General features: G+C 40.1%; 2 protein-coding genes across 3 annotated transcripts in view; one reads left to right on the top strand and one right to left on the bottom strand.

Moving 5' to 3' along the window:
* Window positions 1-110: 110 nt before the first annotated feature.
* Window positions 111-11,319, top strand: part of LOC119745306 (rab3 GTPase-activating protein non-catalytic subunit-like) — a 56,869-nt gene continuing 45,660 nt past the window's right edge. For both annotated transcript variants that reach the window (XM_038221583.1, XM_038221582.1), the window contains exons 1-3: window positions 111-340; window positions 2,854-2,900; window positions 4,018-4,144. In XM_038221583.1, the coding sequence (XP_038077511.1) occupies window positions 241-340; window positions 2,854-2,900; window positions 4,018-4,144 (274 nt within the window). In that variant the 5' untranslated portion in view covers window positions 111-240. The remainder of the gene's footprint in view (window positions 341-2,853; window positions 2,901-4,017; window positions 4,145-11,319) is intronic.
* LOC119745308 (inactive carboxypeptidase-like protein X2) lies at window positions 7,436-11,285 on the bottom strand. The gene is made up of 3 exons (XM_038221586.1): window positions 11,153-11,285; window positions 8,913-9,106; window positions 7,436-7,700 (listed from the first exon to the last, which is right to left on the bottom strand). Exons 1-3 carry the CDS (start codon window positions 11,247-11,249, stop codon window positions 7,542-7,544), a joined length of 450 nt encoding a protein of 149 aa, XP_038077514.1. The 5' UTR covers window positions 11,250-11,285; the 3' UTR covers window positions 7,436-7,541.

The raw sequence follows: 11,319 nt of genomic DNA, 5'->3' as shown, positions 1-11,319 counted from the left end.
CCTCTATAAATCTCCGGGACTACATTAAGTTAGATGTGTTTCAAGTCGTATTCGTCGAAGTGCTTCTCAGATTTCATATATACGTGGCGGTGTACTAAAAGATTCAGAATGGAACAAAGGTTAGCATAACTGCAGCTCATGAAGTCAAGATGGCCGCCTCCATGACAGCTGGCAAAAAGACAGATCCTTAATTGTTGAGAAAACGAATAAACGATAGACCGCATACTTTCTGGAAACATCATGTCGTGTGTGCTAAGTAATATCGGTTGCTTTGAGGATATTTCTACAGTGCGTAAATTTCTTTTCCCCAATAATAAGCCAGCGGACACAGCTGATCTAGGTGAGTATTTCGTGTGAAGAAACTGTGCGCCCAATTTCCGGACGATAGGGCTTCTGGACATCGTTTTTTTTTCGTGGCATGCAATATGATACATACAGGGACTTGTAACTTGTCTAGCCTAAACAAAACACTTCCCAGACTAGTTCCCAGTCCTCCGTTATTACAAAACTTCCCATAGTGGGCAAAAAAAAGCAATAATAACAGGTTTAATTTGATTCAAATTATCGTAGTTATACGAGTACAGAAGCATAGAACATTTTCTTTCCTCTTTATATGAATTGTTTCCCTTTTAACCGCTATACATTTCATTTAACATAATTCATGTAATTATGTCGTGCAATGTTTGTTAAGATTGCGCAAAATTCATAAATTGTGCACGTGATATTCCCACGCAATCTTAAGAATGAGCGCTCATTCTTAAGAACGCGCGCTCATTCTTAAGAATGCGCGCTCATTCTTAAGAATGCGCGCGCATTCTTAAGATTGCGTGATTTTCAAGAATGGGCACAACATCACCACTTACCTGCCGCCAAACATCCAAATTTTCACCTCACCTTGTGATTTCAACCAAGAGGAATCCAGGAAACAGCGGACATGCGAAATTTTTTTAGTAAAAATATGTTTTTAGAGCACATGTTGCATGCACATGTAGTGCAGATCTGAGTTGAAGCAGCCGGTCAAAACTGATTGAAGAAGTGTCTGGAACAGAGGTACGTAATACGCATGACATCGATAACCATGACGTCGCATGAGCCGGCCAATGATAGTGCAATACGTCATTATGAATATTTATTTTCTCATGAATATTTAGTTTATTTCAATGGACACTTCAAATACGTCCAAAGATTGATCATTGCAACAGCGATCGTGCGCGGCCTAGCAGTTAAGAGTCTCGTGTATCAAGCAAGCGTCCGAGGTTCGAATCTCGATGAAGTAAGTGACTGATTGATAAATAGAAATTAAGGAAAGGAGAGGGTGAGAGTAGAGGAGGGAAAGTGGAGGGAATAACCACAAAAGATGTAACTTTTGGCGCTAGAAAATTAATTGAAAAAAGTGGTGAACGGGTAGCCGAATTTTTCCGGCTTTTTTTTCATTTTTCATTATTTTAGTGATAAATCGATCTCTTATTTGAAACATCTTCTAAAATGTGGCGGTAGTGGATGCCGCCGCGCGCAGCGCCACGAGTCTAAAACATGACAGCGGGTCAGACACGACAACGGCATGGATAGCATGCAGACCACTTCGAATCCAATTCAGTTGTTGAAAAATCGGACACATATCGGCTCAACTCATCCATTTCGTCGTAAACAAAAACAAACATGCTAAGAAATGTTCTTGAAAAATGTTGCAACCTGACGCCACTTCCGTGATTGTGTACAAAGTCTATGGAGAGTAAAGAAAACTTTCTGAGTATTTCCTAACAAAATTGGAAATGTTTCTTAGTCCCAGATTCATGTCTTATCATTATTTTTACAATGAATGACCTTCATTGACATGATATATGAAGAAAAAAGTGGCGGCAGGTTGCAACATTTTTTCCAATGTTCTTATTGTGATCCATCCAACAGTTTCAGGCAAATCAGTAACAGATGAAGTGAGAATATCAATTGGAAATACTCAACTCGATCATGAAAAAAAGCATGCAGAAATGCTTGCAGAAATGCATACTTAACTTGAGATAAAGTTTCCATTGGTTGACTCAGTGAGTGCCACAATCAAGGGACCAATCAGATTAAGCGATATAAGCAGTGCTTGGTAAATGCCGAATGAAATGGGGGCCGGGGAAACCCGAGGAAAAAACATCGCCGCGTACACAGAATGTATGCACAGGTTGTGTACTGCGCTATGCAGACGGAATATACGATCGCGAAGTTGCGGTTTGGCCTGGGCTAGGTCTCTAGAGTGGTGTCAAATATGCACACCATACACCATGTGGAAATGTGCCTTAGTATTTTATTTTCATGCAACTAAATTAATTTTTTGTGTGTCATTTGTTATTGAGAATAGTATTTTTTGAAATAATGAAAGTCTTGCAAAATAATGAAATTTTCGTGCGGCTGCCTCGGGGAGGTGCGGGCGGTGGACGCAAATCTAAAACTTTCATTCTCATGGCCTGGGACTGAGATTGAGAAACATTTCCAATTCATAGTTGACCGACGTAGCAGAAAAAGTGGAAAAGGGGGTGCAAGAATATTTTTCAGGTGTCATATCTCACCAACAACTTGGATTTGGCGTCTAAAATTTCACGTGTGTTCGTAAGAACCACATTCCACAGAGGTATTTTTTTAAAAGTTCCATCCGAATCTGAGGCGGTCCTCTGACAACTTCTCAAAATTTAAGACAGTTGGCGTGGAGTGACCCGACTGTAAGATGGGGCCCTTTATTCCCCCTTCCCCACCCCCGGAGTTGTGCATGATGGATCAGTCACATCCGTCATGGCTGTGATGCTAGGGGTTTGGGTGGGAGGGGGCTACAATTGATCGTTGCATTAAACTGAGAGTTGTGTCTTGCAGATGGATGGGATGATGCCGACTGGAGCTGGAACCAAGATGATGAAGAGGTCAGTAACTTGCAAAGATGTTACACCCCAACTATAACATCATCCCAACTACAGTTGGGACTGTCCCAACTATGGTCTGGACTGGCTTTGAATGTCCTAACTACAGGTTGGACTGTCCCAACTATAGTTGGCGCCATTGTTGTAATTGGGGCGTGACAAGGACATCACTTCATCATTGCCTGCTTTAATACATTGTGATGCGCATTTGAATTTGCGCAATATAAATGTATAAAAAATGTCCCGAGGACGGACAGAGCACACTGTCCGAAACGTCGAGTTCTACACTCAACCAACCGGTTCTTTTCCGAACCACACTTCTTCCAAGGAGAGATTACTTTCCACATGGTGTTACCCGCAATCTTTAAATTTATTATTATTAATTTAAAATACAAGTTTTGCAGGCTAGGCCAATATCTGCCCTTCCCATCCTAGTAACATAAATGTTAAATATAGATGAACACATTTAATAATATCGCCCCCCCCCCAAAAAAGTTCTGCTTCCGATTACATATCATTTGAAAATAGGGTAGGTAGGTAGGGAAGTTTTTTTGGGGCAATTGTTTGTGTGCACGATCATATGGAGGCGTCTGCATGTAGTCAAGGGTAAAAGGTAGTAATTGATGATTTTCCTCACTTTTCCTTAAAAATAATTAGTGTAGGGGCTGTCAAAATAGGGTATGTAGGGTAACCTGAAGCAGCACTATTATTTTTTTTGGCCTAATCACTTTTATTTGCAACACCACCTGGAGCGTGGTGCGGTACGATCATGTGCCTAATGTTCTCTTGCACTGCTTTAACATTACTTTCGGAAAATAAATATCGGAATTATGTTTTTAAAAAGTAATTTTTGGTAAACAAAATACGTGACTTAAGTCCAAGTCATGATGGTCCAGTCCAAGCCGAGTCTGAGTCTTTTGCCGATGCGACTCAAGTCGAGACAGAAATTGTTACTCCAGACGGAATCGAGTCCGAGTCCTGGACTGGAGTCCTACAACACTGCTGAACATTGACAATGCCTCTCTTTGTCCCCTTATTTTTCTGACTTTAATTTTACTCGAAGTAGCATTAAGGAGTTCCTCTCAGACTCTTGACACATTTTTGATCCCTTTTTTGGCAGGAGGGAGAGACGTCAGAAGGCAAGAAGGACGAACAGGAAGCATGGTTGCAGGAATGTAGCATGTCGTTGTCTCCCACCGGCGATCTGATGGTCTTGGCTTTTGAGGAGAAAGTGGTGTTCTTACAACGTAAGCACATTTCCTCACATTAACCCTAACTCCCTACTGTCTTTCACTAAGTTCTGGACCAAGTCCGCCAAAATCCATCAATCTGACTGCTTCCAATGCATGCTTTGCTTTAGGCCTCCAGGCCCAAGTCCATCATACTCCATCAATATTTAGTCAAACCAAGCTTGTAGGACCAATTCCCCAAAATCCACCAAAATTGGAGGATGGATTTTGATGGAGTTGGGGAGGTAAGGGTTAAGCACACCTTGGCAAGCATTACTAGAAAGTGTGCCTGCCATAGTGCCTGGTGGAGACTTGATAGGTATGGGCTTGAGATAGCGCTATTTATTCAGTTCTTACTTGTGAGTTTGTGTGGTTCTGAAAGAACCGTTTCTGAATGCACTGGTTCTTTTCAGACGCACAAATTCTCAAAAGATATTCATATACACAAGTGCTACCGCAAACTCTATACCTATTTTACACCAGAGCAGAATATAAAGTGTAACCTACAATCTCATTTGAATTCTTGGTTTTGCCCTTTGCCAGTTTGTAATGACCACCGTATATTCAGTGCTGTTTAAAGCTTGTGAGGAAAAATTCACTTTCAGTGTGTGAATCGGAACTGGGTACCTGAGTACCCGAGTACCCGACAACTGATGTCAGGAACCGGTTCCAGATTATGGGATTGGGTACCAGTAACCAACTTTTACAAATTGAGTAGTAAATTCACAGACAATGAAAATACAGGTTTTGAATGCCATTTGAGGGGAATTTCTAAACTGAAAACCAGGCTACATGAAAAAAACAAAACATAACATTGATGTGCATTTTGAGGCACGACAGATGACGCTCGCTAAAGTTGCAGTTTACAGCCTTCACCTATAGAGCCCGGAAGACAACTTCTGTGATTTGGGGTTGGGTTCCTTTTAAGGGTGTTGTACTTCGTTAGGGTACCCAGTGCCTGTACTGCCTGTACATGCACACCGCTACTTCACTTGAACATTGACCGTCACTTGTGCAGATGTCTCGCCACTCGATCACTGAGCCAGCTGGCTGATTTTGACTGAAATATGGCAGAGGGTTCTGTAATCAATACTTACATGTAGATGCATCCTCCTTTCCCTCAACCCCCCCCCCCCCCCCAAAAAAAAGCAGTGCGCAATTATAAAATCAAATGCCCATTTTGCTCAGTTCTTGTGCTACCGTACACATGAGGTCAACACAAGTTGCAATCAATGTGTTTCATATAAAAAAAAAACCCTGGATTTTGCTCACAACCCCGTATATTTCTATCTCTATTTATTGTAAGACACATTTAGCGTGCAAAAGCATTGACTCAAAATGTAAAGTAATTCGGTGTACTTTGTGTTTAAAGATGTCCCTTTATTCTTGGTCACATATTCAACCTTGCTTTTCTCATGAATTACATGTAGTCTGCATATTGTACGTAATTTAACAATGCATAAGATGGAATTTTGCATTGGGGCGATGTAAATCAAGTTAGGTTTTGCCCATCACCGACGTATAAACACTGTGTACTCAGTGTGTTAGTTAATGCGGTACCCGCAGCTATGTACATCAGATTCGAACCAGCCAACCGATCCGTTAGCTCGATGGTCGAGTGGTAAGACATCTGCACTAGAAAGCAGGAGGTCGTGGGTTCAAGTCCCACCCGAGTGATTTTTCCAACTTTCACTCAGGAGGTACCGGTAACACACTGAGTATACAGTGTTTGTACGTCGGTGAAGGGCAAAACCTAACTTAATTCAACAATGTTTGTGTGAAAAAAATCAATGAAAACCTGGTTATAAACAAACTCTGTACGCCAGTGTTGTAGGTCTCGAGACCAGTCTCGGTCTCGGTCTCGGTCTCGGTCTCGGTTTATATGCATTTATATGTCTGTGGTTGTGACAGGCTATAAACGCCCCCATTGTTCAAATTGGCATCAACTTCCGGCTGTAAACATTATTTTAAAAATATCAGAGGTAACGGGGTCAGTCAAGCTTAGTAGTCGCCTCAGGTCTGCTTCGATTCCACCACCAGTTTCCATGACATCGAGGAAAATAAATATCTTTCGGAGGTGAGTGGGCGACCTTTCACTGTTTTCATATCAAGTCTGTTAGATTGCCACTCGTAATATTCGGTATCTTCAGTTCATCTTTAAAAACAAAAATGATATTGTTTTTTTTCTTAACCCACACTTTGTACCACACGATTTAATACAACTAATAATGCAAATTTAAATTGAAGGTGCAATACTTAATATTTTCTGATAATTTTACCATGCTATGAAACTACCAACAGTGTAAAAAGTATCCTTCCTAACTTCAAAGATACACACTGTTTTTCTACTACATCAGAAAGAAAAATTAAATCTTGTTTTTGTTCAGACTTCAGAAGCTTAACTGATTCTATTACTCTGATTCTATTACTCTGATTCTAGAAGTTTAACATGAAATGAGTTTGAGGATAAAAAGATCCCACACTTAAACCAAAACAAATCAGCGACATGCAAATTTTGCTGTGCAGCTGAAGCCATGTGGGTTGAATTACATTTTTTTTATAAACCTTGATCGTTTAGAGAAAACTGATTTCTAATATACATGTTTACTTGGACACAATATGAATGTTTAATTAAAAAGTCACATGTTTAAACTTCTTTCTTTGACGATGATAAATTATTCATAAATACCTAAGACAGTTTACGCATTCCTATTGGTCGAGAGCCCGTCACGTGGCTGGTCTTAAACGGATGATAAAGACATGGCTAGCTGGTCTTAAACACTTTTCCAGTGTCACAATAAAATGTGGACTCCTAAAAATCCAGTGCCTCTTATCGTTTCATTGGTTGAACGTTCACAATCCTCACGTAGGCATGCGCAACACTACCAGGGAGTCAGAATTTTAAAGTTCTAAATTCAAAACGCAACGCGCCAGGTGCGTTCTGCGCGACATCGCGCAGAACATGATACGCGCGCGTTAATCTCCATAAAAGAGTTGTTTACATCTTACTTGCCAGCTGAACACTCCATTATTTTGCAAGAGGGATGTTTCAAAAAGCATAAAGTGAATTTGTTGAACAAAATCGGGATGTTTTGAACGAATTATATGATTTTTTCTTACCGAAAAGGTATTTATGAATGGCAATAAATATGTGCTCCGTCGTTATTTATCACTCTGTTTAAGACCACTTAGAGTCTGGGTGCTGATAATTACCCTCGCCTCCGGCTCGGGTAATTATCAGCACCCAGACTCTAAGTGGTCTTAAACAGAGTGATAAAAACCTCCGAAGCACACATTTATTCCCTTATTAACAACCATAGAGCTATATTAAATTTAATTTAATATAGATGTAGCTTTGTGTTTGCAACATTGTTGCCAGACGATACTGTGTCGTTTCCATCGCTTGGGGGCGCATTTAGCGGCAACCAAGCAGCTCAAATCGCAAGCAAAAAGGGTTGCCGTTCTTGTATTCAACATTCCAATCCCACGTAGGGGGTTTCAGCCTGATGTATCTTGCGTAAACAGCCGTCGGGAATCTCGCAGTTACCACAACATCTCGGGTGGTCCCATCGAACTGTAGAAAAAAAAAATACTTTCAAATGCTAATTACATGTACCGTATAATACCAAAACAAAGTTACAAAATGCATGTATTGTGTCGCGGGATCGGTGTTATCAAGGCTACCTGAATACGCGATAAAATGAACTGGGCAAAATTATTCAAACCATTATTTTCAACGGTTACAAAGGGAGAGTTTGGAGACATTCGAACGTTTGCATTGCTGAGTGCTGAAGATGCCGACAATTACGCGAAGACATCTTTTTCTTGTGCACGGAGCCCATATGCTTTATTTACGAGTTGGCCATATTAAATTGGAAGCGAGGTCAAATCTTCATTTTTGGAGCTTGCGAATATAGAAATATAAGTAATGAAATAAAGTTAATTACAAATTAATACCAGTCTGCTCTGATGAATAATTAAAAATTGGTGAATAAACATATATACATGTACCCTAATTTTTTAAGCCACATTTAAAAAACACAACGAAATTGCGGCTTGGAACGCATAGTCTGGCACAATCCTACTCAACAGCTACAATTTATAAAATACATGTACATTCAGGGAACACTACCGAAATGGTTTCGTCGTGAGTAAGGTCCATTGTGTCCAACATAATCCCGAAAATGCTACTTTATTTGGCACTGCAAGCGACACCACTTCAAAATAGACCGGGAGCTAGGTGGAGTTTAATAACAATTTGAGCACAAAAAGTGTGATGGTACCAAGCCGTTGTCCATCAGGGGGTAGAAGATTTTTAGGTAGACTTTTTTTCCGATCTTAAGTAGCATTTTTGGCATCATGGGGTCAATCTCAATGTTGTAATCCAAAAACGGCACTTGTGTGCGACATGTTAATTAAACTTGAAATTTTGGACATTACCTAAGTCCCCTGACCCCCATCGGACCTAGGGCAACTTAAGAATGACCATTTCTGAACACCCCCCCCCCGACGGACAATGGCCTGGTACCATCAAACCTTTTGTGCTCAAATTGTTGATTAAACTCCACCTAGCAGGCATGCAACTTTTCCTCGGATCAGTTGATTTCCTCTTTTTTTTCACTTCCCATGTGTGCCATTGAAAATAGAAAAACACTGTACAAAGTCTGGGAAAAATTTGAATTTCCTCTTTTTTGTGATTTCTCAGTGATTTCACCTAGCTCCCGGTCTAACAAGCTAACTGGCTCTTTCAGAAGCAGACATGTCGTTTTTTTACCGGGCGACTTACCACAGCGTCACCAGTTTGCTCCTCGTTCTTGACATTCTGCAGTTGGTCGATAGTATTAGCGCTGTACATCACAATGAACCTGTCTGGTGTTCCATCATCAGGCCCACCGGCGTATTGTATGCCAGTCACATTGCATGCCTGCTCCAAGTCGGCCTGTACCCACGGGTTTCCAGTCTTGCGGCGAGCACACCAACCTGCCATCAAAATAATTGAGCCAAATTTGGGTTCAGTCTGTCGATTATTGATGAATTTAGTAAAACACCATACTTTTGATGTTTTTGGGGGAGGAAATGGCGGCCATATTGGATTTTGACCTAAAAATGCGTTTTCGCCGGGTCTAATTTTAATCCACCGTCCAGATTCTGAATCAGCAGGTCTTACTGCATACAAAATTGTAAAAATATTGTGGGGAGGAAATTGTGTAGGGTTAACTCATTTTGGGGGGTCTGGAGCCCGTACTAAATAATGTCAAATCAATATAATTAGTCCTTCAATCAAGTGCCCTCTCAACTTAAAAAAAAAAAAATCCTGAGAGTTAAATGACTTTATCATAGGCATCCTTGCCGCCACATACACTACACGCGAATATACCTTTATCAGGGTACGCATTTTGAAAATCAAAGCAAGGCAAATAACAAACATGGCAGCGTAAATAGTGTGCGGGTGAACGAGTGACTCTCGCAAAGTTACAGCGGATTGACAATCTTATAAATGGATGGAGAGCTCAAATTCCCCGAAATATCAACGTGTATTCCAGGTAGGTCTTGTCTCATTGCATGTTGAGGAAGGATCTTAGAATATAAAGCCTAAAACAGTCACCGAACTGAAGTTTCCGAGTAGGCCTAGTACTCACTAGTAATTAACGTCGCAGCACCGCCATCATATCAACGCCAGACTTTTTTTTTTTTTTTTGTCCATCCGTGGCATTTTCTTAGCTGAAATTGCATTTATTTGGTAGGAACTATCTACATTATAAGGCTATCCGGCCGTGAATTGTCATTCGCACAGGACCTGTCATCTCCCAGAAATAAGAGGAACCAGAGCCCGATACGAACATGAAAAATGTCTCTTTATACCTGAAGAAATTCCTCAACAGTCGTGCACTGTACCTCGACTCATTTACGTGCAAAACAATATATTCCAACTTAAGTTGACCCTTTTTACCATGATGGCATTGAAATGGAAAGCAGATAACGATCGATCGTTTTCTTTAATAACGTCGAATTTAAATCACAAAAAATGGTGAATAAAATAAAAATATAGGTATTTGTTTCATCCGATGGCAGGTATTTAACTTAAAAAATGTAGAAAATGTAGAAAAATTGGTGAGTCTTTCCTCTCCCAGGCGCTACCATCCCACTGGAATTAGCGAGATTTTGGCGTATGCGCACAAACTACACGGTGAGTAAAAAAAAGTGGAACCCAAACCCAAAAAATTATATTTCATATTTAAAACAATATTAGCACAAAAAACAATAATGACTGGAGATCCAATTTCCTAAGCTTCTTTTAGGTGGAAAAAAGCTACAGAAATTGCTCAATCTGTTCAAAGAATATCACCATTTAAACGCAATGACCCTAAAACATATTTCGTCCAAATAAAACAGTTTATTGCAATATAAAACTGTTTTATTTGGATGAAACATATTGTATATTCTGATTGTTTGGAACAACAAAGAAAATGACACAGAATACTTGTTTCAAGTACTTTCAACAATTGTAGTGCACAATATCTTTATTAACAACCCTGGTTAGGCACACAATATGATTTATAAAATCCACTTTTTTTTAAAAGACGGGCCTTCAACAGGTCTTTGTTTAATATTTTAAACTTTAAAACTGAGGTTATATCGCTGGTGATGTTTGTAGTCAATTGTGACGACGATTCTTGAAATCACATTTTTGGACAAAAGAGGTTTTAGGGTCATTGCGTTTAAATGGTGATATTCTTTGAGCAATTTCAGTATATTTTTCATCTAAAAGTAGTTTATGAAATTGTCTTTCCAGTCATTATTAGGTTTGGTGCAACATAGTTTTTAAATATGAAATATAATTTTGGGGGTTTGGGTTCCGCTTTTTTTACTCACCCTGTAGTTAACGTGCGCCTGCCATATCCCGAGCGGCTCAGAAGCTGGCCTCACGCTACATTTTGTAAACACCTTTCATTGCGGGGGCTGAAAACGCCTTTCATACATCATCTTGTTTTACCGATCTCCTTTTCGACTTAAGCGAATACATACCTCCGCCAGTTATTCGAATATCAGCCTTGCTGATACTATCACCATATGCCGAGGCTGACAGTCTACTGTCTGGTATTAAACCACTGGCCATGCCCATAGGACCATCGTTGGCAGAACTACAGCCTGCATTGAAAACGATAGTAACCAAAATACAGTGTTTAAATGAA

Source organism: Patiria miniata, unplaced genomic scaffold (genome assembly GCF_015706575.1).
Source record: "Patiria miniata isolate m_02_andy unplaced genomic scaffold, ASM1570657v1 HiC_scaffold_7, whole genome shotgun sequence".
In the NCBI taxonomy this organism is placed as follows: domain Eukaryota; kingdom Metazoa; phylum Echinodermata; class Asteroidea; order Valvatida; family Asterinidae; genus Patiria; species Patiria miniata.
The sequence above is the reverse complement of the archived record's forward strand: the minus strand, read 5'-3'. Positions and strand labels throughout refer to the sequence as shown.